Source organism: Gadus chalcogrammus, chromosome 15, assembly GCF_026213295.1.
Source record: "Gadus chalcogrammus isolate NIFS_2021 chromosome 15, NIFS_Gcha_1.0, whole genome shotgun sequence".
NCBI lineage: Eukaryota > Metazoa > Chordata > Actinopteri > Gadiformes > Gadidae > Gadus > Gadus chalcogrammus.
In genome coordinates this window covers 3,396,787-3,423,589 of record NC_079426.1, presented here as the reverse complement: position 1 = coordinate 3,423,589, position 26,803 = coordinate 3,396,787, and the positions used below count along the sequence as shown (strand labels likewise).

The following is a 26,803-nucleotide window of genomic DNA, read 5'->3' as shown; positions in this document are numbered from 1 at the left end:
TGCCGTTTATACAAGGATCAAACTCAATCTTATTCTTACAGTATATACACCCCTGTCCCCACCCCCCACCCCCTCCCTCCCTCCCCCAGACTATAGGTGGAGATGGTTTATTTCATTAGGTCCAGTCGTCCAATGAAATGACACTGTACAGTTTCTCCGTTCATCCCAATGTGCCGGCGGCCATAGACTCTCTCTCTCCGTCTCGCTCTCTCTCTCCATGCCAACAGTTGTCCAGGCCACATGTCCAGTAGTGCTTCGTTGTGTTTAATCTTCGAGGTTGCGTCCTTTCCGTCACTCCTCGTCTGTACAGACCTGGGGACGACGACAATGAAAGCGTGTAAGAAGACAAGTCGGCACCACTCTCATCACACATCCATCACGTCCACCGGGTCGTTTCTCGTTGGGTCGAGCTTCCGTGAGATTTGTTTTCCGATATAGTTGAAGGTATAACGACACAGTTTGGCCCTCGTGCGTCGACGTACTGAAGACTTTGCCCCTTTTTTACTATTTGTATTCATGAACCAAAGTTATTTATCAAGTTATTCCAGAGGGACCCGCGTGTTACACACAAGCAAACGCTGCGTCACGCGCTGTGGCCGTTAAACGACAGCTCATTCCCCTAAAGTTAGAGTTATGGTTGGTTGCGACGCAACGCAATGACCACGCAGTCTCTTCGACGCTGTCGCAAACCTGTTTTGGTTCTGCGTCGGGTTTAAGTTAGCGTCAGCGGACCAATCACAGCCCTTTGCTGCGTTGCAACGTTACATTTTTTGGGAGGCCCTTTCGGTGGACGCAAGGAGGGTCCGCAAGGACGGAATGGGTCCGTAAACCCCCTTGCGTTGCGTCGACGTCCAACCATAACTCCAACTTTAGTCAGACCTGCATGTTAAGAGCCCTTAATACCACACACACACACACACACACACACACACACCTTGACGAAGGGGTGGTCCAGCAGCATGTTAGCGGTCCAGCGGCGCCGCGGCTCGCTCTCCAGACAGTGGCCCAGGAAGTCCTTCCCCTCCGTGCTCAGCTTCTCCGGGATGGGCGGCTTGTGGCCCATGCCCACCTTGTACATGATCTGGAAGTTGTGCTCGTACTCGTGCCAAGGCCGCTGCACAGAGAGAGAGACACACAGAGAGAGAGAGAGAGACACACACACAGAGAGAGAGAGAGAGAGAGAGAGAGAGAGAGACACACAGAGAGAGAGAGAGAGACAGACAGACACACACACAGAGAGACAGACAGACACACACAGAGACAGACAGACAGAAACACACAGAGACAGACAGACAGAGACAGAGAGAGACACAGAGACAGAGACAGAGACAGAGAGAGAGAGAGAGAGAGAGAGCGACAGAGAGAGAGACAGAGACAGAGAGAGGGAGAGCAAGACAGACAGAGAGAGAGAGAGCGAGACAGAGAGCGACAGAGAGAGAGCGAGACAAAGAGCGACAGAGACAGAGAGCGACAGAGAGAGAGCGAGACAGAGCCGGAGAGAGAGACAGAGAGAGAGAGAAAGAGAGACAGAGATTGAGACAGAGAGAGACACAGAAAGAGAAAGAGACACAGAAAGAGAAAGAGACAGACACAGAAAGAGAAAGAGGCACAGAAAGAGACAAAGACAGACAGAGAGAGAGAAAAACACAGAGAAAGAGAGATATAAACACAGAGCGAGAGAGAGAGAAAGAGAGGGAGAACCATTAGACACACCTTAGGCGTTCCTTGTTTGCCGGCCACACGCCCCGCAGTTAAATCATTCATTACTACTGCCGAGCAAACAAGAAGAGTCAACAATGCACCTTTGACCGATTACACTATCAGTGGCTATTTAAAACTGGACCGTCGAGGGCTCGGCATGCAGGACACGTCGCCCTAACCAACTACTTTATCACTTTACTTTCTCATGCACTGAAACAGGGCCAACCAGTGGTGAATAACAAAGGTATTCAGTGTTATCAGGGGTTCAGGTGAACCCGGTCTCTGTACCTTTCCAGTGACCATCTCAATGAGGACGCAGCCCAGGCTCCAGATGTCTGCAGCTCGACCGTGACCCTCTCCCTTGGCCCTTGTGATCACTTCAGGAGCCATGTAGGCTGAAAAACACACACAGGAAACACTTCCGTCACTCTATGAACAATTATGAAAAAAAAATTCTTTGGGAAATCGTTTTCCGGAAGTATTTTCTGAACAAATTTGTAAAATCAAAGAAGTGACACTGCACGACAAAATAACAACCACTCTGAAAGAAATAAGGTGAAAGGTGATGAATGAATTGTGAGTACATTAAAGTCCACCAGGCAGATTTTTCTACGGCGCGAGCAGTGGCGACCCCTAGTGGTGGGTTTGAAGAACTGCTGAATTGTCTCACCTGCAGTTCCCAGGGTGCTGTTCACCTCGCCAGGCATGGTGTGGGAGTTGTTCTTCAACTTGACCGAACAGCCGAAGTCTCCCAGCTTGATCAGACCCGACGACGTCAGGAAGATGTTGGCTCCTGCGGGGAGAAACCACACATACATGAGCGATGGAGTCAGACACACGCATGACGATGGAGTCAGACACACGCATGACGATGGAGTAAGACACACACATTAGCAATGGAATCAGACACCGCTCAGCTCCTTTCTATTGCATTAGCTAATCACTTCAATTCATTAAGAAATGGACATAATTCATGTCCAAAGGTCAGTAATAACAGTCATTAAAAAAGTTCCTAGTTTCGAGATCAAAATAGATACATTTCTTAAACCAAAATACTGGAAATATTACAATCTTTAAAATGTGGTCAAATAAAAACCAAAGTGACATCGAAGAACACCCGTTGGGCGGTGGCCCTGACCCTTGATGTCGCGGTGAACGATGCCGTGCTCGTGCAGCACGTTGATGGCCGTGGTGATCTGCTTGCTGTACAGCCGGATGACGTGCTCCTGCAGCCCCAGCCGGGACACCTCCTCCAGCGTGCCCTCGTCGCAGTACTCCATGAAGATGTACATCTCCTCCTGGAGGGGGCAGCACAGGGCTGTGAGGTTCATCTCAACACAAATCGCACAATGCGTGGTACACAATCGCACAACGCGTGGTACACGATCGCACAGTGCGTGGTACACAATCGCACAACGCGTGGTACACGATCGCACAACGCGTGGGACACAAACGCACAACGCGTGATACAAAATCGTACAATGCGTGATATGCAATCGCACAATGCGTGATGCACAATCGTGTACAATGCGTGATACAGAATCGCACAATGCGTGATGCACAATCGTGTACAATGCGTGATACAGAATCGCACAATGCGTGGCACACAATCGCACAATGCGTGATACACAATTGCGTTTTTGGCTGTACATCTTTCGCACAAGAGTGATTTTCTGTGTATTCAGATGTAGGTCGCACTCTGCTATTTTCCGGGAGAGTACTGCTTCACAACACATTTATAAAGCATACTCTCCTGTATTAGAGAGTAGCCCAGTGTGATGGTTCCCCCTCGAAGGAGCAGGTATTAAAGGCATCTTGATGACCGATGCCAACCCCAATGCCCAGGTATTGGGGTCTGAACCCCAACCAAGTCCAACCAAACTTCTAACTACCGGCTTGCTGCAAAGCTCCGTCTTAGGGTGTGGGTTCTCTCCGTACATCCGTGTCCCTTTGCTCTTACCCGATGGAGCTCAACGCCAAAGTACCGCACGAGGTTGGGGTGTTTGAGTCCCTCGAATATTTTCAGCTCGTCGGCGGTCTCTTTGATGGTTTTGTGGTCGTTGGGCTGGAATCGGATCTAATGGAAAGAAACATTCAGTCATGTCTCTCATTCCTTCCACTCTGCTGTTCCGTGCACTTGGGCTGTCCGATTAATTTAATTACAATCACGATTTCTATTTCTTTTGTAAATAATTTTTTAAGGGGTCATTTTAAAGTTCTCTGTTACAAAGTGTTTTTTTGGAGAGAAATGTTGAATAAATGCATCATGTTTTCAAACTCCAAAAATTATCATTTCAATAATTGCGATTCCAATATTGACCAAAATAATCGTGACCCACCTCTTTCATGGCCATCAGCTCCCCCGAGTCCACATTGATGCAGGTGTACACCTTCCCGTACTGCCCCTCACCTTCAAAGGAAATGAAGGAATGATTCAGGATACTGTTAAAGATGACATATATTACCACCAGGTCTGAGTGTGATTAGCCGTTACAAGCCGTTTAAAAAAATCTGCCTCTTCTGACATCACAAATGGGCGTGTCCACCTAGATGTGTGCTGGATAGATCAGTCTACCAGCCTACCCAGTGGACTGTATCAAACGTTGCTCATCTATTCAGCACACATCTAGGAGCCGGACACCCCAACTTGTGATGTCATAAGAGGCCGATTTTCAAAACGGCTTGTAAAGCCTAAACATATACCTGGTGGTATAAGAGATAAGATACAATTTATTATACTTGGAGGGAATTTTTCCAATGCTGTCACACATGGCTGCTTTACATAAAATTAATAACAACACACACACACACACACACACACACACACACACACACACACACACACACACACACACACACACACACACACACACACACACACACACACACACACAGCATTACACCAGGGGTCATGATCGGTAGTACTATTGCACTAATTTGTTTGGCCCTGGGGGTTAATCAGGATCCTTATTGAGTTGAAACGAATCCCTGCAGCGGTTCAGCCTGCAAGTGGACAACACGTCCCCCCCCACGGTGAGCACACAGCGGGCCGGAGTCCCTCCGGCCGGGCCTCACCTATCTTGTTGCCCCGCTGCCACTTGAAGGTGACCTTGCGCAGGCCCACGTGCATGACGTTGTCGAAGGACTTGGGCGTGTGGCACACCTGGCCGATGATGCTGCGCTGCTTCATCACGCCGTAGCGCTTCTCCTCAAAGCAGCGGATGGACCGCCGCACAGTCTCCATGGGGCTCTGGCGGGCCGCCATGTCTGGGGAGGAGGGGGGGGGGGGGGAAAGACACACACACACACACACACACACACACACACACACACACACACACACACACACACACACACACACACACACACACACACACACACACACACACACACACACACACACACACACACACACACACACACACACACACAGAGAGAGAGAGGGAGAGAGAGAGTGAGAGGCAGAGAGTGAGAGACAGAGTGAGAGACGGAGAGAGAGGTCACCTTCCTTAAGCATCGATTTTATGTAGACTGACTGGAGAGTGAAGCAGACCTTTGCAGAATAACTTGTTTTATACGCAATGCAGTGTCGGTTTGGTCACTGAACGTCTCCTTGGACCAGATGGGACCAGTGGGGTCCAATCCCCCCCCCCCTCCCCATTTTATTAATAAAATCGAATCCACCACGCTTCTCTAACTAATTACACACAATGTTTGCATTGCTGTCATCTGCGGGTCGTAAACAAATGACACATCTTGATTGGAGCAAGAAGTGTAGAAAAATATCAGACTTATTTTACAGTGTGAATTATGCCGACGGTTAAAGTATGGCTGGGAGCACAGGGCAACTGTGTAGTTCTTGCACATTCAGGACTGGACCGTCTTCAAAGAGGGCCACAGAGCCATCGTAAGAGGAGGCAAAGCACCAAAGTAAACCTTTGAGAGCATCACACTAAAGCTGGCCTGTCCAGGCCCTCCTCGTTGAGGGTCGAGCGTTTTGTTTCAAATAGACTCAAATAGTTAAACAACATAATTGGGCAATTAAAGTAAAGCCTTTCTCCCCTCTCTTATGGTGATGTTTAATAACTGGGCCTTGCAGTTTACTGCTTAAAAGGCCCACTTATAAAAATGTGACACCATGTTAAACTTGAACCCGTGAAAACCTGCCTCAATGTAAAAACGTGACTCAATGTAAAAACGTGACTCAATGTAAAAACGTGACTCCACGTTAAACATGACTCCACGTACAACATGACTCCAAGTAAAAACATGACCATGCAAAGCACGAGTCCATGTAGAACGCGGCACCACGTCCATCCAGAACCACGCCCCCTCCGGGCCTCACCTTTCGACTGGCTGATGAAGGTGCGCAGCTCCCAGCTCCTTCGCGCGGCGCTGCCCGGGTCCACCTTGGGGTACGAGGGCTCTGTGGGGCGAAGGGGGACACACAGGCAGACGTTTTAGAGGAGGAGGCCCCCGGTGTGGGGGGGGTAGGGCGGGCAGGAGAGGGGGGGGGGGGGGGGGGGGGGGGGGGGGGGGGGGGGGGGGGGGGCAGACACCCACCTTCCCGGTCCTCCGTGGGACTGGAGTGGCGGCTGAGGGACTTGAACTGGAGCGCGGCGGCCACCGACGACAGCCGGTCGTTCTCGTGGAAGTTACAGCCCCTGCAAACCAGAGGGAGGGGGGGGGGGGGGGGACATTGGCGTTCAGGTCACTGCAGCGGGACCGCAGCGTGGCCTCGTACGGGTCGAGCCCCGAGATGAAGACCAGACCGGGGAGCGACTCGGAGGCTGAGATCACATCATCGTTCCACACTTAGGCAAACTCTTTTGTGGACATTTGTTAAAAGGTACCATGACACGTCACCTGGTGTGAGCCCACTTGTGATGTCATAAGGTGCAGATTTTCAAAACGGCTTGTACTGGCTAGTAGTCACAGTCGCACCTGGTGGCATGTCATGGGACCTTTAACCCTGATGTGAATAGATTGTTATGCTCCATCTAGACGGCGGCACGTCGTACCAGGTTCGAGACATGCCTTTAATATGCAATATGGCACTTTGTACATCGCCGTGCACAAACATGGAAGATCCTTTATTAAACCCCTCAGACACAGACAGGTTCCGTCTTGAGAGTGCATGTTGGCATTTGGAAAGCGCCCAGAGAACCAGCTCAAAGCCACGAAAGCACAGCAATATCAGCGTGAAAGCAGGGCTTGTTAATAGCAGCAGGCTTGCAGGAGACAACGGCGCACACTGTGGCAGAAGCAGCATTTGTGAGGAGTTTCACACACACAGACACACGCACACACTACTTTCCCTTGAGCAGTGATGAGATGGTTGAATGCATGGTTGAGTTCAGCTAAGCCACTGTCTTAGCCAAAAGAAAATAGGTCAACATTTTCCTCAAACCGGTTTCCATTCTATTTTTATAGCAACCAAAATATTGGTGGAAAGATAATAAATCCGTTTTCTTGGTTCTGATTGGCAAAATGTCTGCTGGCATGGGAAGACTGGAGGCACGTCTCAAAGAGACCAAACATGCTCTTGAACCAAAACGTTCCCCGCAGTCTCTGGTCTCACACCTCTCCTTGGGGGGGGACCTCATACCTCCCCCCCCTCCCCCACACGATTCAGGGGGATGAGGTTTTTTGTATTTAAAATGGCGAGACTAGTTTGCAGATTTGTGTATTATTTGCGCTTTTCAGTCCAATTGCCACTCAAAGCACATTACAATCGCCTCGAGGCAACAGCCAGTGTGCAAGGCAGCGGCCATCAGTCGGGCAAAGGGTCTCTCAACGGTCCACACAGTCTAGGGGTCTGAGGGGTCCACAGTCTAGGGGTCAGAGGGGTCCACAGTCCAGGGGACTGAGGGGTCCACAGTCTAGGGGTCAGAGGGGCCACAGAGTCTAGGGGACTGAGGGGCCACAGAGTCTAGGGGACTGAGGGGCCACAGAGTCTAGGGGACTGAGGGGGCCACAGTCTAGGGGACTGAGGGGCCACAGTCTAGGGGACTGAGGGGCCACAGTCTAGGGCTCTGAGGGGCCACAGTCTAGGGGACTGAGGGGTCCACAGAGTCTAGGGCTCTGAGGGGCCACAGTCTAGGGGTCAGAGGGGTCCACAGTCTAGGGGTCTGAGGGGCCACAGTGTAGGGGACTGAGGGGCCAGTCGAGCGTGGGGGTCCGAACATGAGGGCGTGGCTACCTGGCGTCAGTCGGGGGGCCGCCAGATGCCCTGCTGAGGTTATGTTCCCCGGGGCCCTGGGGGGTGGGGCGGGGCCCGGTGGGGAACAGCTGGCTCCGCAGGTCGCACGGGAGGCTTCGTGAGCTGCGGCGACAGAAACACACTTGAGGCGCTGCTTGGGTGGGGGGGGGGGGGGGCGTGTCTGGTTAAGGGATGGATGCAAGCATATTCTCACACACCAGCACACGCACGCACGCACGAACACACGCACACATGCGAAAATCGACGGCCAGGCATGGGAGAGAGGACCAAGCACACAGACAGACACGGCATGCCGCGATTGGTTAAAAGCCGGTGGTATTCCCGCGGTATTCCCCCTCTACCTGAACCCTTCCGCGTTGGGGATGAACAGGGCTGGGTTGGGCGGGTCGCTGTGGCAACGGGGCACCTTGACGGGCCGCGGGCTGTTCCTGGGTGCTAGGGGGGGGGGGAAGAAAGAAAGAAAGAAAGAAAGAAAGAAAGAAAGAAAGAAAGAAAGAAAGAAAGAAAGAAAGAAAGAAAGAAAGAAAGAAAGAAAGAAAGAAAGAAAGAAAGAAAGAAAGAAAGAAAGAGAGAGAGAGAGAGACGGACGTGAGTCGATGTACGAAAGTGAAGACAGAGGACTTATCCCCTTGCGGGCGGGCTGTACACTTACAATGCGCAGTGTGTGAGCATGTACACTGGGTTAGCCTGTGACGAGAGCGTTCTGGCCGGGGGTTAATAAAGATGGAGATTTATTATCCCCAAGCCAGATGGCTCTCTTCACAGACAAGTACAGTGTGCTTTGTGCTAGTGAGGTGAAGTCGATGTGCCACAGTGAAGACAGAGGAGTGTGAGTATGTACACTCGATTGGCCTTTAACAAGAGTGTTCTGGCTGGAGATTAATAAAGATGGAGATGTATTAGCGGTACTCGGTTCTGCTGGATTAAATGTTGTACCGATGTAGAGGCCGGTGACCGGGCTGTGGGGCTTCCCGATAACGTGTCCGATGCATTCGTTCATCAGCGCTTGTAAATTCTGGAATGAAAACACCAAAGAAATAGGGAAAATAAATAACAGTTGTAACGCTGCTAGGAGCAGAGGGGGATTGTGAGTCAGAGGAGATTAACAGGTGGGGGTTTCTTTACCAGGAACTCGTCCTCTGGTAAGGCAGATATGAAGGCAGGTTCGATGGCTTGAAGGAAGTCGAAGCCCTGAGTAGCCCAGCTGTGGATAAAGAAGATGGTTCGTGAGAAACTGACATTACATCTTCAATAAAGAAATACCCACCACCCAGCATTGCCAGCCAAGAGGAAAAAAAAGCCATAAAAGAATAAAATAAACATGCAAACTTTTCATTCACTGCACTGTAAGGCATTAGGAATAGAAGCGTTCGACCGATGGCGTATATGATCAATCACTTATCTGATTTACAAGCGACAGAACAATTGTAAGATACACTTCCCTCCTAAGGCATGGGAACAACAATGCATACTGGCGACTCTCCATTGCATTCACAATAATAATAATTTTATTCGAAGGCGCATTTCTCTGCACTCAAGGACACCGTACCAGGGTAAACAAAAGTCATAAGAAAGAAACAACAATAAGAAAGAGAGAGATTAATTATAGTAACAACAGACATAGTAATTGGCATCAGGTGGAATAGGCAGTTTTGAACAGATGTGTTCCGAGTTGTGATTTGAAAAAGGGGGAATGAATAAAGACACAGGACTCATCACAGTATCCCCAACGCTCCCCTGGGGGTACGGGGCCTCACCGTGGCTTGGTGCCCTTCCCACTCTCACACTTGGTCAGCACGTAGGTCATCCACTTGCGGGCGAAGTGGATGTAGCGCTCGCCGATCCGCTGCCTGAACTCGCCCGACATGAGCCGCACCACCTCCTTGTGGTACTGGAGGAGGAAGAAGAAGAAGAAGAAGAAGAAGAAGAAGAAGAAGAAGAAGAAGAAGAAGAAGAAGAAGAAGAAGAAGAAGAAGAAGAAGAAGAAGAAGAAGAAGAAGAAGAAGAAGAAGAAGAAGAAGAAGAAGAAGAAGAAGAGGAGGAAGAGGAGGAAGAGGAGGAGAACAAAGAGGAGGAGGAGGAGACACGGTGAAACCAGGGCTCAGTCCAACATGATCTCAATAAAAACACAGGAATCTGAAGCTCAAACAGACAACGCTACGTTTTTTCTGTTTTGAGCTTTTGATTCCCGCGTTTTTATTTTTGTTGCGCACCATGGCCTATCGACTCGATAGGGGGAGAAATCGGATGTAATCTCTGATAGCGCTGCTCTTTCCGTTGCCTTGTTTTTCCCACCTGGGGCAAACATGAAAATTGTTTCCCATCGCTCACCTCGAAGGCGAAGTTGTAGCCCTGGATCATGGCCTCCCGGTAGTACTGCTGCAATGTGGCCGACTCGGACTCCTCCACCTCCGCCTCAAACTCGTCCGTGAACATGAACTCCACGCGGTCGATGGCCGTGTTGATCTTGATGCACAGCTGCAGCGCCTCGTTCTGCAGGGAGAGAGAGAGACGGAGAGACACACAGACAGAGAGAGAGAGAGAGAAAGACAGAGCGGAGGGACAGACAAAGAGAGAGATAGAGCGCAAGACAGACAGAAAGAGAGAGTGGGACAGAGGGAGCGACAGACAGACACACAGACGGAGGGAGAGGGTCAGAGAACTCAAACTGACAGTTCTCGCCCTCTGTCCGTTCCAACTGTCAGTGTTCCTCGTGTCGGCCGTGAATAAGAAAGTCAGAGGGGCCATGCAGTAGTCAGTGTTTTGGAATTCGAGTCTGTACCTTTCTTTTCTGCAACAGAAGGCTGCAGGGATACTGGATACATCTGGTTACGCCTGTGGCCTTTGCACTGATGTAGAGCGAATACGTCTGTTTGCTCCATAGAAGCACCTATCACTTTAACGTGACAGCACTGAAACATGTGACCTAGATCTGAAACTAGGGCACTTCAACATTCATTGTATAGTGTGTGATTAAGCACTAAGTCACAAGAGGCCTGCGTTACAGGCCCCCCTAGCTGTTCTAGTCTAAACCAGAGCCTGATGTGGATCAGTGCCTTTATAAACAGGGGTTACTATAGGCTACCTAGAACGATTTAACACAACAAACACAGCCACATAAAATGTGTTCATTGATTGAAACGAGTAAGCATTTTTCCGCCAAGAAATAAAAGTTCCTCAAGACCGCAAAATGGTTGCCAAGCAACACAGGCTTAGCGTACATTGAGATCTGCACTTCACACTTCAAATCGACTGTTATGTAATCCACAGGTGTGTGTTTATGTGCTACAACGGCTTCGAGCCAATCAGAATCGAGGACAAGCTCCCTCAGTTTTACAAGTCTTTTTTTATATCATCATGTTTACTTTATGCCCTGTAAAGCCTTTTTTATTACATTCGAGACATAACACAGACGTCTTCTCTTTACACTGCGCCAACACACCATCAAGAACGTCCTTGTTTGAACAACATTTTAGTTATGCATTTGTTGCCTAGGATCCTGAGGATCTCATTTGTTTTTATTGTATTTCTTGCATTTTATTGCTCTTTATTTTGTTTGTATTATTTTAAACATGTCCGATGTAGGGAATAAAACCCTTTCTGATTCTGGAATAAACCACAGATCTGGGGTCAGTTCTAAAGGGCTGATTATGGTCCAACGTTCACGCAACACAATGACCGCGCAGACGCTTCGACAGTCGTGAACCTGTTTATGGTTCTGCGTCGGGGTTTCAGTGAGCGGACCAATCACAGGCCTTGCTGCTGCGTCGCCTCGGCGGAAGGTTAACATTTTTAGGAGGCGCACGTCAGGCCCTGGCGGTGGACGCAAGGAGGGTCCGCGAGGACGTAAGGGGGTCCGTGACCCCCTTGCGTTTGCGTGAACGCGGGCCCGTGATCAGCCCCTAACGCGGGCGTACCTTGAGCTGCTCCAGGGCGCCGGCGATGAGCGGCTGGCTGGAGGTCTGCTCGCGGCTGAGCGTCACCACCTCGTCCATGGCCTGCTGGAAGGCCTTGCGCTGGGCCACCAGGTGGGCCGACTGCATGACGATCAGCAGCACGTTGTTCACCTGCAGGGGGGGGGGGGGGGCAATCGGCACGCAGGGAGCGTCAGCAACGCCCCGGCAGGACGAGTACATCGCCTGGGACGCACTGACCTTACCGCAAGGGCTTTGAACATTTATAACATTAAATGTATACAGACATAAAGCGAATGAAGTATTTTTAGCTAGTCCGCTAAATATCCTTTTTCAGTTGACTCAACACCAAACAGAGAGTGTGTGTAAGTCTGTGTGTGTGAGAGTGTGTAAATCTGTGTGTGTGAAAGAGTGTGTAGGTCTGTGTGTGTGAAAGAGTGTGCAAGTCTTTTTGTGTGAATGAGTAAGTTTGTGTATGAAAGAGTGAGAGAGTGTGAGTGTGAGTAATTGAGTAAGAGTGTCACTGTGTACGTGTGTGTTTGTGCGTACGTGAACGCATGTGAATGCCTGCGTGTGTGTGTGTGTGTGTGTGAGAAAGACACACACACACAATACATCAAGTATACTCATCAGTATTGACTAAATATTAATAATCAAAGCAACCATCGGCCACACACACACACACACACACACACACACACACACACACACACACACACACACACACACACACACACACACACACACACACACACACACACACACACACACACACACACACACACACACACACACACACACCTTCATGGCCCTGAGGGTGTCCACCGTCTCCATCTGCGGGACCAGTTTGATCAGCTCCCCGTCCCACTGCGCCCAGTCCGCCAGCGTGGCAGCGTCCCCGGCGCCGTGCTTGCTCATGAGCAGGTGGGCGTCGTCGTCGGGGGGCTCGTCGGGCTCCTTGGAGCAGTCGTTTCCCGCCGCCGCGTTCAGCAGCTGGAGGATCAACGGCCGGTGCTGCATGAGGCAGAAGGGGACGAACACCTCCAGCTCCTCCAGACCCAGCACCTGCACCTACACGCCGCCACGCACAGGACGTTAGTCATATGTACACACACGGTATCCATCTGTTTGTGAGTACACACACACGGTATCCATCTCTGTGTGTGTACACACACACACGGTATCCATCTCTGTGTGTACACACACACGTTATCCATCTCTGCATATGTACACAAACACATACGTTATCCATCTCTGCATATGTACACAAACGTTATCCATCTACACACACACACACACACCTTATTCTGCCAAACTTATGCACAGGCACGCACGATTAGTTGAAATCAATATTAAATAAAACAGAAAAAAAAAGCACCCTGTTCACCAACACACAAACATATCCACACACACACACAAACATATCCACACACACACACACACACACACACACACACACACACACACACACACACACACACACACACACACACACACACACACACACACACACACACACACACACACACACACACACACACACACACACACACACACACACACGGAGGGTGAGAGAGAGGAGGGCTGCACGGGGGGGGGGTAAGGAGCAGAGGACTCAGGGCGGCCACCTTGACGTATTCCTGCTCCTTGAGGTTCTTCAGCAGGCCGGGCACGCCACTGGTGAGGGTAAACTCGGCAGCGATCTCCAGGTCCTGCAGGGGGGGGGGGGGGCAGTGTGGACACAGCGGGTCAGAACACATAGCCCTCGTCTTTTAGAGCTCTTCTTTGAGGTTAACAAGGGAGACGACAAGGAAAGAAACTTCCCAGCCGAGTGTCACCGTGCACTGGCCGCGAACAGCCACAGGTGAGTCACAGAGAGGGATATAAACAAAGAGACCTACCTTACGAAGCATTTTGGCAAATCCCAGAGCTTTGGACGCCCGCTCCCTGGCCTCGTGGAACAGCTCTTTAAGAGAGCGGCTGGTCTCGATGACGGAGCGTCTGAGAGAGCAAATCCAAAAGGAGAACAACAGGGGTTATCGGGGTTGTAAACACGCCCGGGAGAACACCCCGAGACGTTAGCGGGCGAGGACACAGCGGCCTAGTTCCCACGCCGTCCCCCCTCTCACCTGATCTCGTCCGAGGCGGTGCTGTCGTCTGCACTCTGCCAGAACTCGTTGCCGCTCCGTTGTAGGCCAGCGTCGAGGAAGTCGCCGGTGGATTTCAGCAGCATCCCTGCAATGTCACTGTGGGCAGAGGGGTCAAAGCACGCACCGTGTCATTGAAATCACAATAACAATGAGTCACTCTCAGACAAAACGTTTTTTTTTCAAATCCCAAATCCACAGTATACCTGTAGCAGTCCTTGAACAGGATGTTAGAGGTAGAACTCAATGGTGTATCTCTTTGCATTATCTCCATTTGGATATAAGCAAAAATTATGAATAGGAAATTATGGAAATTATGAATAGTAGATAGAAATGGGGTTGCTTTGTTGCGCAAAGTCCTTTCCTTAATATTTGGCAGGATGCACTAAATACTTTCCTTATTCTCCACATTAGAGCAGCTTAAAGGGGTAGTGTGTAGTATTTAGTGACATCTAGTGGCGAGGTTGCAGATTGCAATCAACCGAGTTCGAACACTAACCGAACACTACACCCTTAAGTCAAGTCAAGTCCTTTATATTTTCGGAGCACAGACACCGACCAGAAGAGTTTCCCGGACTGGGCCTCGCCACCGCGGATGTAGGGCGTGATGACCTTGGTGAAGTTCCACTCCTCCTCCAGCAGGTTCTTCAGGCTGTGGGAGGCCTGGGGCAGCTGCTGCAGCATCTGGATCCAGCTGTGCATGTAGTCAAAGTATACCTATACCCCAACACACACACACACACACACACACACACACACACACACACACACACACACACACACACACACACACACACACACACACACACACACACACACACACACACACACACACACACACACACACACACACACACATTTAAAAGACCCTTGGACGACGATACAACAAAGTTTCTATATTCCACCATTTCCAATACAGTTACACAACAGATTAAATAATAATTACACATACCTAACTTGGTATAATAATGACTGCCACCCAACTGATAGAACATATAGTGTCTCTTAACACCATTGATTCAATTGATAACCCTCTTTGCATGCACGCAGAGTGCTGCAGTGCACATTCGGCAGGGGAGCGGTAGGACATGAGGAAGTGGCAGACCTTGATTATCAGTCTCCCCACGTTAGTACGCAGGCCACCGCCCCTCTACCGTCGCTTTTAGCACGGACCCGGCCTGCTAGCCTGTGCTGCACTTTGCTGAAGCTCAGGGAAATGACAGCTTATCAGCGATTTGGGAACACTGTGCAGGTAATGGGTGGAGACGAGATGCTTCCTCATAAATGGGTTCCCGGTGGTTTATAGGGCCCGCCACTGCAGGGCGGTGAACACTACGCAAGAACCGCACCAGCCTACTCCAAAATGTACTGTCCAGTCAAAGCCACGGGGTGAATCTGAAAAGTACCTTCCGAAATAACGTGGGTCAAAAAAATAATGCTCACAAAACAAGTGATTCATATGTATAGGGTATTGTTTTCTAATGTCAGATTTTGCTAACCTAGCAATTCTAAGTCCTTGCACTTGTTTCTAGGAACAGCCCAACTATACCGTCAGCGATATAGCGCTGTTTCTCTTTCTAATGACAAATTATATCATTGTAAGTTGCTTTGGATAAAAGTGTCTGCTAAATGCCCTAGATGTAATTGTATTTCTGAACATCATTGGATGAAAAGGCGGTCCTGACTGTGAATCTGGCTGATCCACATCCCCCATTAATACATACATGGTTCATACAAAACATCCAAACAATATCATCATCCAAACCATAATCACTTCCACCTTCAACACGGAGACACAACGGCGTGCGGACAGCGCCTCGGCCACGACGAGCCCTACCATGAGCATCTTGTGCAGGTCCTCCTCGAAGCCGTCGATGTTGGCGTTGGTCTGCAGGCCCTGGGCGTCCGAGGCCACGCCACGCAGCATGAACTGGTAGTACTGCTTCATCAGCAGGCCACCCTTCAGCACCTCTTTGCACTCGCGCACCAGCTGCAGGAGGCACAGGTCAGCGTCAGGTAGGATACCGACAGGGACATGACCGTGGTAGGTGGGTGGGTGGGGGAGGAGGAGGAGGAGGAGGAGGAGGAGGAGGAGATGAGGGAGGAGGAAAAGAAGAAGATGAGGGAGGAGGAGAAGAAGAAGAGGGAGAAGAAAGAGGAGGAGTAGAAGGAGAAGACAACTACAACTACTAGATTGAATTCATACATAGTGCTTTTTTTGGTCACTCAGACACTTTACAAAGAAAAACAATAAAACTAAATGCACAAAAATTCAAAAATAAAAATTGGGGTTGAATGGAGCTTTCTCTCAGTGTAGCACACCCAAACCACTTCACAGTCCACGGCACGGACACAAACACAAACAGAGTAAACCAGGAAACAGCCAGCTCGCAGTTCAGGCCATCTCTGACATGCTCATTTTAGGATGTGGAAAAAGGCCAGAATCCTTCCCTAAAGGGAGGCGTACTGGATACACGGCCTTGATACCCTCAACCCAATGAGATGAATGAGGAGATTAAATTTGCTTCTTTCTTATGGAGGGAACATCGTTTGTGTTTTGCTTTACTTTGGTTTACTACCCTTTCATCGACAAGACTGTGCCTGTAAAGGTTTTCCAGGATAAGCTGAAGAAGGGCTTCTTGCCCAAAACAATACAGTTAAAAAGTCTAGTCTTTTTTTTTATTATTATAACCACATTAAGGATCCAGCACCTGTTCTTACCATGAACCGAGCGCATTGCAGGATTTTTTTTAGGAAATGCACATCCATAGCTCTGTCAATGGGGAGGATGGCAGAGGAGACAATTGACGGAAAAACAACCGTGACAAATCAGCTCCGGAGCTCCCCCGAGCTACACCCCGCTCCACCCCGCTCCACCCAGCTCCACCCAGCTCCACCCAGCTCCACCCAGCTCCACCCAGCTCCACCCACTCACCTGCTTGATGCTGAGCAGCGAGGGCTCCCCCGCCGGCCGCTGCTCCAGCCGCAGCTTCAGACACTCGTGGATGACGTTCAGCAGCACCCGGCACAGGACCAGGAAGGCGGGCCGGAAGGAGGGCAGGTCCATGTCCTGCAGGTCCCCCCAGGACACCTGGTCGGCCCCCAGCTCGGGCAGGGCGGGGCCCGTGCACGAGGCGGGCCGGGAGAGCTCGGGCAGGTAGTCGCAGTACAACGTGGGGTCGGGGAAGTCTGCGAACTGAGCGGCGGCAACAGAGCATCGTTGAGGGGCGCGGATGAATAATACATTACAACTTTATTAATCCTACTAGGGGCAATTTGTTGTGCATGCAGTCACATACAAACAACAAATACATAACTGCGGAGCATAGGGCTGGGCGATCGAATTTCGATCTCAAAACTAATATAATCGAGATTATTTTTATTTTTTTTACTGTTTCAGAGAAAGTGCAAGTGTGTTTTAGAACAGCTGGATTCATATCTTTACATATTTTAGATTTGAACATTTTCTTTTTGACCATTTTGTGTATTTTTTTAAGTCGAAATTTCAAAGCTCTCAGTTGCCAAGTGTTTTTGGGAGAGACATGCTCAATGAATGCATCATATTTTCAGACTCAAAAATACTTGTTATTAATAATCATGATTTCAATATTGACCAAAATAATCGTGATTATGATTTTTTTTCCATAATCGAGCAGCCCTAACGGAGCATTTAGTAGTCAAATTGCAGAGGGGATGAACGACTTGGAATGGCTGTTATTTCTACAAGGCAATCGCCCTGTTGGCAACACAGAAAATTCACATAACGGATGTAAACGTAATAGAAGGATATATTGTACCCAATTACTCAACTGGCTATAACGTTTAATAGATGTGCTTCTGGCACCGCTGCTCATTGTGTGTGTGTGTGTGTGTGTGTGTGTGTGTGTGTGTGTGTGTGTGTGTGTGTGTGTGTGTGTGTGTGTGTGTGTGTGTGTGTGTGTGTGTGTGTGTGTGTGTGTGTGTGTGTGTGTGTGTGTGTGTGTGTGTGTGTGTGTGTGTGTGTGTGTCGTTATTTTATGATCATGATTTACTGTTCTTCCTTCTCCGACAGCCTAATTTCACATCTGGGATTAATAACTCGCATCTCATAATTTTATCATCCAATCAATGTTGCTCACACAGAGCTGTGTGGCTCAGCATTACTCAAAAGCAGAAGCCTGCTGCATGCGGCTATAAGCAGCCGAACTCTCACAATGCATTAACACACAAAGAGCCAGCGCAGGCAACAGCAGCGGTGTACGGTTGCGTTGGCCCCCTTCACGGTGATGCTCCAATTCATTTCTACGGTCGGTCAGAACCACAGGCTGGAGATTGATACCTGCCTGGTCAACCTGCTACGTCGTGGTATACAAAAGGCTTGCAAAGGGCGAGTAGAATCCGAGCCAGGGGCCCACCAGACAACCTCATCAACTGCCCGGGTTATACCGCAGGTATTTCAGACCGGGCAACCTGATAGGTCAACTGGAGCTTTATAACGTGATTGAATCGGCGTGAACGCACACCTAAACGTACTCGCCGGGTCTGTGGTTCTCACCGAAAATGCCTTGTCACTTTGGTATTACTACGCCATTGATTCAACCATTCTAACCCCACTAGCTTAAAATGCATGGGAAATCTATTGCTGAGTCCTGTATGCTAGCTAATTTATTCAGCTTTGGAAATTCGTGATTTTTCTTTAGCTGAAGTTGTCTGGCTGGCTGGCTGGCTTGAAAGCGTCTCAGTTGCCATGCATTACTATTACTATTACTAAGTAGTATATTACTATAATAGCTTATCCTCTTTTGATTGGGATGCTTCGATTAGCCAGGTGGGGTGGGAACATGGTCTGACATGTTCAGTAATGATGTTTTGCCGTTTAGACTAACCATGACAGGACCCACCATTCCTATAGCGATGCAGAATTAATTACATAGGAACTGCAATATAATATAATTTATACAATTTTAAAAACATAAAAAAAGTTGCATCCCTTTACTATAAAGAGAATGGCAAAATGAAATGGATGGATTGACTCAGCTGCCCACAGAAAGCTGAATCGTGCAGATTGGATTCTGAGGCCCAAGGCAATAGGAGGGCTGGAATAACAACGTATTCTGCACTGAAGTGAAGCGTCTCTCTGACCTTCACTGGGCAGACACCACTTAGTAAGCAGGAGAGAAGCTTCGCTGCTTCAGGAAGAAATAATTGAATCTCAATAACAATTCGTCAAACCTAGTTTAGACATTTTGCTAGTTTAGACATAGTTAATGCATAATTCTGTCAGGGTGTATCATGATAATAATAAAGTTCTATACCTATCTCTATATATAAATGAGCAGGAGTTTGACTGCTGCGCAACCCATTTTCCCTCGAGTTTCAGTGTCATCATTATCAGTCTGCACTAGATAACCCTAACCACTGAGAGTCCACCACAGAGAGCTCAACAAAGAGATTTGGGAGTTTCCAGACGACTTCCCCTTTCTAGGTTTGCACGTTCAGGGCCGCAGATCTCCAACCCGAGTTTCAGGACCAAGAACTTTCGAACGCAAAGCAGAGCCAGCCAGCCACCCCATACCCGCACTCACCTCCTGCGCCGGCGTGTTGTGCAGGAGCGCCGCCCGGGACCTCTGCAGCGAGCGGTCCATCAGCTTGTGCAGCCGGAGGATCAGCTTGCGCAGCCCCATCTGTTTCAGTGCCTTGTCCACAAAGGGCCGGTAGATCGCCGTGGGGCAGACCGAGTCCCCGCCGCCGCTCGACAGCTCGCCGCCGCCCGCCCCGCACCTGCCGGGCAGCACCTCCTCCAGCGACAGCATCCGGGCGAACTCGGGCGTGAGGGCGGGCGACAGGTCGTCCATGCGTCCCTCGCCGGCCTCCTCAGTCAGGTCGCGGTCCTCGCCGTCGCTCTCCGCCGTGAACGTGGCGGTGGAGTCGTTCTCCTCATCGTCGTCCTCGTCGTCGCCGCCGTCGCCGCCGTCCTCGTCCTCGTCGTTGCCGCGGGAGCCGCGCGGCGAGGGGATCTCGAACACGGGCCAGCCGATGCGCGACAGGTCGTGCAGGCCCAGCAGGGTGGCCATGACGCGCAGCTTCTGGTTCAGGTCCTGGGTGACGTTGAGCCACAGGCACAGCGCCTGCACCCTGCCCTGGAAGTCGCGCGCCGCGTACTTCTCGTAGTCCCGCCGGAGCGCCTGCAGCGACGGGTACAGCGCCTCCACCGACTCCAGCAGCTCCATCACCCGCTTCACCTGCTGAAAGGCCAGCCGCTGCCGCTGCAGGTGCACCCGGCACTCCAGTCCGGGGCTCACGGGCTCCGCCGCCGTCAGGAAGGTGCCGAACCCCAGGGGGTCCTCTCCGTAGCGGTTGGCCTCGTCCGCTGCCGGCCACCGCTCCTCGCCCCCCGACGCGTCGTCATCGACGACCGCGGGGAGCAGAAAGCTCGGGGGCTGGGGCTGATGCTCCGCCGCCGCCGCCGGGCACGACGCCAGTCGCCCGAGGCTCAGGTTGTCGTAGTCGACCTTGAAGTGCAGCACCTCGTGGATGATGTCGGGGATGGCCTGGCGGGCGGTGAACAGGAACACGTCCTGGTCGCCCGTGGAGCGCCGGGCGTGCCACGCCTGCAGCTCCAGCCAGATGACCTCGTTGTTGTGGCCCATGTAGGCCATGTTCTCCAGGCCCCGCTGCTCCTTCTCCTTCTTCTTGGACGAGATGGAGGTGAGCTTCAGCAGCAGCCGCAGCGTCTCGAAGAACTTGAGGCGGTCGGCGGGGCAGTCCGTGCGCGACGTCTGCCGGTGAGTCCGGGCGAGGGGGTGGGGCATGGAGACGGGCAGCTTGCCGCTGCTGCAGCCCAGGCTCAGGTAGTGCTTCCTGGGGTCCATGCTGAGGCCGCCGAAGGGACTTTGCTTGGAGAGGGGATCCAGCATGAAGGCGCCTTCGAAGGTCTTCTTGTGGTCTCTCTCGGTGGAGCGCAGGGCGGCCCGCTGCTTCTTACCCTGCTTGTAGCTCGGCTCCTCGGGCGGAGGCTCCACCGGCTTGGGGCTCTCTCGATCCCGGCCCGATGGGCTGGAGTCTGCGCACAACACACCGTCCTCACGGTCAGCATTGAACACCTACTAGCAGCATCAAGTGGTGTGTATTGTCCACATCTATGCACATCGTTAGTTAGAGTGTTCATTTCTACGGCCACTTACCCTTGTTGGGGGAGCGGTGGGGGGTCCTGGCCTGGTTTCTTTGGTGTTTGCCCGACATTCGCTTCATCTGGCGGGGGGTGCACGGGGGCGACGTGCCGTACAGTGCTTCCTCTTCCTCGCTGGGAGAGTCCCACAGTTCATCGACCTCAGGGTTCTGTGGGGGTGCATCTTTCAGAGGGTTGTCCTGCCTGCAAAATACCTGACGTTACTCGAGGGTCCACACACACAAAAAGAAAATACAACCCGTGTCTTGCACACAGAATATTAAATCTTAAGAATTGTTTTTTGATCATGCGCAGTTGTACAGAACGCAATAACGTCAAGTATATAAATTCCAGACTTGTACAGAAAACCCTGAGTAGGAGAGAGAAAACCGGCTGTAAATGTGCGCAAGGTCGAGCAGAGCTGGAATGTTTGTACCCACAACACAGTGTTTAGCTAATCTCGTCTAATGACACAGGAAGAAGGTTGCTGGAGAGATGTGTCCAGACTAACTGTCTGCTGCAACCTAACGCAGAATGATGATTGGTCTGTCCTCTGGAGCCTGGCTGGCTGTCTGTCTCATGGCTACACAGTAGCAATGCTGTGCGCATTACCACAGACGTCCAGGCAGCACAGAAAATAAGCTGTGGGTTGGTTGCTGGCACCCTTCCTTGGACGGTGTACAATTTTTGGTCGAGTTGCGTCCCTCGTTAATTCACTGCTAGGTTGTTCTGCGCACCACACAGACTATAGGTCGCGGGCATACCAGGACTTAACTTGAAACAATAAACGAAAAAGCAAGCATCAATGCATGCATCGGTACGTCGAGCATGCATGCACAAGGAAAAAAAAACTCAAGACAAACCAAAAGAAAACCCTGCAATGCTTCTGCACAGTGCAGGAGACAAAACAACGCAGAGTGCAGGAGTGCCCTGCCTTTCCGCGTCACAATGTCCACGCTTTGTTCCTTGGGCGCATTTCTGAGGGGCTTTTTAATAGGATTAGAAGGGGAAGGTTGGCGGGGTCTGACCCCAGGCTCCGAAAACAAAACTGGAGCAGACGGCCAGGGTGGGGAGGGGAGGGGGGGGTGGTCTGAGAACACATTCTCTGCGCGCCCCCCCCCCCTCTATCCGTCATTGCGCTGAAAGCCACCGGCCCACACGCGCCTCTTGGCTTCTGCTGCGAGGCGGTTGAAAGGGGACAAGGTTGTATCACTTTCACAGGGGGGAGCACTAATCTGGGAGCCACTTGCCAACACAAGAAAAGAGGGGCCACACGGCGAGAGGGAGTGTGTGACCCCAGCTACCCATCTGCCCCTGATGCACTGTGTGTGTGCACAGCCACCCCTATCTGCCGCAGACGTGTTTGCACACGCAGGGCTGTGCACGTGTGCATACTATGCACGCACACACACACTCACAATTAAACATGAAAACTCTCTGGGGAGCCGGAATGGAACTTGAAACTTGAAAGCAGACACCTGCTGCAGATCCACCAGCCTTTAAAGGGCTCGCATGCCAAAAGACCTCGGACCGGCTTGTCACGCACAAAGACTGTGGGGAATAAACATGGAAACCAGTGGGATAGGAAGCACTTCTAAACTGTCCCAGTTCAAGGGCTGCAGAGGGAGAATGTGGAGGAGCCTGTTCTCTCTGATCTGCAGCAGACACTTTAAATTGTTATCTCTTCTGCAGTGAGGCACTCAGCAACACATCCAATTATCGTAATTAATTATATCAGATAAGACATTTTAAATATGTGTGTTTGTTGACGAGGGCAGCTCTAGTCTAGCTCATCCAACTCCCACACCCTCCTCAGTCCAAACAGCATCGCGGAAATGAGTGTGTTTGTGCAAGTATGTTTGCGTAGTCATAACAATGCACACAGTGCATGCGTACAAGAGGCATCCTTTCAAAGCATTTCCCTGCATAGAATGATGTGACTCAATCACCCAGGAATGAATAACAGCGGAAACGGCCATTGCCGTGGTGCGGTTGCCTGCAGCTTTGTTTGGTTGTGTTCGCCTAACGGACCGGGTGAAGACCGTAGCCCGGCTGCAACGGCCGAGACGATTGCGCTTTTCACTTTCCTGAGAATATCGCCGCACACTGCAAAAGAGGAAGCCGGAGGCCGGACGCCGGGGTCTCCTGTTAAACACGGCTGTGCTGTGATTTCCAGTCTGTGCCCGCCTGCTGCAAGGGAGAGTTATGGCTGCAGATGGTGTCTGGCCCGGCCGCCCTCAACGGCCCATCTGATAGCTTATTGGGGGGGCCGTAATAAAAGGACGACGGAATGCCGCAGCCCCCCAGGGGGCACGGAAAAAAACAAAAACAAAGAAACACAGGGCGCATAATAAACAGCGACCAAATTCAGAATCTTTTGCGCACACGGGCAGAGGTGTTGACAGCGAGGGCAGCCTGAGTCAGAGGGGGCCTGACCTTTGACCTGCCACCATTGTGCCAGGAAGGGACACTCCATTGTATGGGGGTGACACGTGGCCCGTGAGGCCCACAGCTGAATGGAAAACAGCTGGTTAGTGCACACACTTGCTCACAATGCCAAAACTAAAAAGTAAAAAGAGGAAAAAGGGAGAAAAGGATGGCGAGCTTTTTGTTTTTTGCAAGAGCACGCTTTTCACATTACCGAAGCATTGTGGCACCAACTGATGCAATCGGTCGCCCTGGGCTCCCCGTATTCTCTTTCCAAACAGCCAACAGGAAATACAAACATGCATCTCTGTACCAATCTCTGCTCTGGACTGTCCATCCCGGGACCCGACAACAACAACATCGTTCATAAACTGCTGCAAACGTACCCCGCGTCACGCCAAGATGCAGCAGCAGCAGCAGCAGTCAAGATGCACACAGTATTCCTCTTTCCTATCCCTCTCAGCCATAGTCCATGCCGACTGGCCCGGGAGAAGGTCCCCGAAACACAAGCAGTGTTAAGTCACAAGCAGGAATCCAGCCACAGGCCAAGAGAACAAAAAAAAAAAAAAAGCCAGAGGGAAGGGAACACGGCAACCTCAGCCCCGCCCTATCCAGGAACAGTGCGACAGCAGCTCTACGGGTAGACTCCCTACCTCTCCCACGTTCACTTGTGAAAGGCATACGCAGCGCACGCAATGCTTAACTAAGCACTCTTTCATGCAACCCTTTTTGTTTTCTAGAGGTTGCCCGTGAGAAAACATGGGAGGTGAATAACGGGAGGTCATGCTTCCCCACGTCGCCTTATTCTCGTACAACATTGATCTGGTTTGCACTAAAAGAAAGATCCCACAGCCACAGCAACACCTTCTGTGGGCACGACGCCAGCTTGAAATTCCAGTGAATTCTTTTCTTTTCTTTTTTGCGTGCATTGCATAGATCTATTGAGCCCTGCACCTCACATATAACCGCCTGGTGATTTCGGATTGTTCCTGCATGTCAAACTGCATATGTCAGACAAGTAGAAGTGAGTTATGGAAATACGTCAAAAAAAAAAAAAAAAAAGTACAGGACGTGCTTCGGTGACCATTATGAGAGGCGCATTTTCTCCCTCATTAGCTGAGGTGATAACAGGAGTTAGTGGTGAGCCATGTGTGTACTCCTCAGCCAGTGTTGCAGGCAAATAAGGGAGATTTATATGGGGGCTTGCAGCCATGTCTGCCTCTTGGGCGTGAGGATTTACCCACTATGCACACCACATCCTGAGGGGCCTGGAATGCATGTGGGCCAGAGCGTCTCAAGACAGAGTTCAAGAGCAAGACCCTATTGACAAAGACTCTCTGTCCTTGCAATGCCAGTAACAGCGTTCGTTTATTGGGAATACTCCCATGACGCACAGTGGTCACACAAAGGACTGTGCTCTCGCTTCCGTGCAAAAGTTACTGTTTGCAGAACGATGCTCCTCTGTCTATGCCCGTATATATGTATGGATGTATATAAGTATGGATGTATATAACACACACACACACACACACACACACACACACACACACACACTAAACAAAACTGAAGAACCAATATCTTACACTGTCTAGGCAATATCATTTACTTGATTTGGAATCCTTGCAGCTTTAACACTAGACGATAGTTCTTTAACCTACAGCATAAAAACAGCCTATGCAGACGTTTGAATACACAATGTCCCATGCTTAAATAGGCTTTTTCATCAGATAGGAAAATGCAATACATCCTTCAAGATCATATCAATATGTACTAATGATATAGGCCTACTTATCCAATTGAATGTTTCTAGTAATGATTACTGTTATGAAGGCTATTATTAACTATAATGTGTGCCACTTACAAAGCTTCGATTATTCCAAAAACCCGACCTAACCCTGGAAAATAAAGTGTTACAATTAACATTTTTAACCTAACGTTAATCGACTGATAGCACAGATTAACCCATAGTTCAAGGTAAAATCAGCACGAAACGAAAAGTCAAAACATTGCTTTGGGGTAGTAAATGCATTACTATGACGGAATGCGGTCAAATGCACATGATGCAAAACAGTAAAATAATTTTGGCACTACTTTGTTGTTCTGCAAATCCCAGCCACCTGTATCGATCGACCAATCACAATCGATTCACATGCACGAAGTAAAAAGTCCTAATCATGCATAAAAAACGCGAAGATGATGAAAGACAGGGAAAACTTACAACATAGATGCAATCACCGATCCCAAGTGGCGCTAACCAGTGCAGGGCGACCTGACCGCCAAGTCAACCAAGACGATTCATAATAATAACAATAACTCTGCCAACTACACAATAGCGAAAACCAAGTTCACACCTCTGGATATATATGCACTCCCTCGACCACCGTCAACCAGTCCCGGTGATGGGTGCAGGACGCACCGTTGTCTAGCTAGTACCTTAGCTCACGTACATCCACTGGCGCTCGAACAATACACTGACAAGCGACAATCCTTCCAGTCGGCGCTAGCTAGCGTCTATTTAAACATGTTGCGCCCTTTCAAGTGAACCGAGCGGGAGGCGCAAGGTTACCTTTTCATTGGTGAAGCATTCTGCCCGACTATCCTGCACCGGTGGGAAAGCGTACGTCGGTGAACTCTCTGGCGTACTACTACAAAGTGTATCCAAAAAAGTTTGCAACTCCTGTGTTGCAAATGCATCCACTGCACGCGGATCCCTATTATGCAGGAAGAACGTCGAGGCGGCATGCGCATGCGCCAACGCGAAGCCGACCGGGAAGTCTCGCAGAGCTCTCAATTTGGCAAGCGCTAGACCCTGACGGTGTAGTTTCGGTTCAAGATGTTGTTCGCCTACCTGCTGGTTTCACGGCGACGCGAAGGCTCCATTGCAAGGAACAAAAACCTTTGTCCTGGATTTGCATGGACTAAACCATGTCTATAGAATGTATTTTTCGCTTTGCATAAAAAATATTTGCAAAAGAGGCTAAATGTGTTTCTTTAGAGCACTTTCTCCCCCCCGGCACGGCTGGCTCTCGCCTGTGCGTATGTCGTCGCCATTTTTCCACTTTCATTGAGGAGTGCCACTGACTGATACGGCAAGCCAGTCAGACCATCCAATCTAAATTAGTTTGTGGTGCACTTGTAAAGTATTTAGGCTATGGTTCCATTGCAGAAGTGAGCAAAAAAGGATTCTAAAAACCAAAGCAACCAACAGACTAATCAACACTTGCTTACAGTTTGCAATGAGAGG

At 50.3% G+C, this 26,803-nt stretch overlaps 1 protein-coding gene across 3 annotated transcripts; it reads right to left on the bottom strand.

Moving 5' to 3' along the window:
- Positions 1-102: 102 nt before the first annotated feature.
- map3k4 (mitogen-activated protein kinase kinase kinase 4) lies at positions 103-26,687 on the bottom strand. Of its 3 annotated transcripts, none has more exons than XM_056609212.1 (27): positions 26,408-26,687; positions 21,149-21,336; positions 19,550-21,027; positions 16,921-17,181; positions 15,823-15,975; positions 14,545-14,702; positions 13,968-14,084; positions 13,740-13,839; positions 13,467-13,550; positions 12,640-12,909; positions 11,842-11,991; positions 10,256-10,417; positions 9,682-9,815; positions 9,050-9,128; positions 8,861-8,939; positions 8,266-8,359; positions 7,904-8,026; positions 6,265-6,365; positions 6,047-6,127; positions 4,777-4,968; positions 4,041-4,111; positions 3,662-3,778; positions 2,840-2,999; positions 2,372-2,494; positions 1,990-2,096; positions 935-1,114; positions 103-312 (listed from the first exon to the last, which is right to left on the bottom strand). In XM_056609212.1, exons 1-27 carry the CDS (start codon positions 26,437-26,439, stop codon positions 292-294), a joined length of 4,815 nt encoding a protein of 1,604 aa, XP_056465187.1. In that variant the 5' UTR covers positions 26,440-26,687; the 3' UTR covers positions 103-291. The 3 variants fall into 3 exon arrangements, with proteins under 3 accessions (XP_056465187.1, XP_056465186.1, XP_056465188.1); XM_056609211.1 differs by lacking the exon at positions 26,408-26,687 and adding an exon at positions 26,126-26,265; XM_056609213.1 differs by lacking the exons at positions 7,904-8,026; positions 26,408-26,687 and adding an exon at positions 26,126-26,265.
- Between the last annotated feature and the right edge of the window lie 116 nt (positions 26,688-26,803).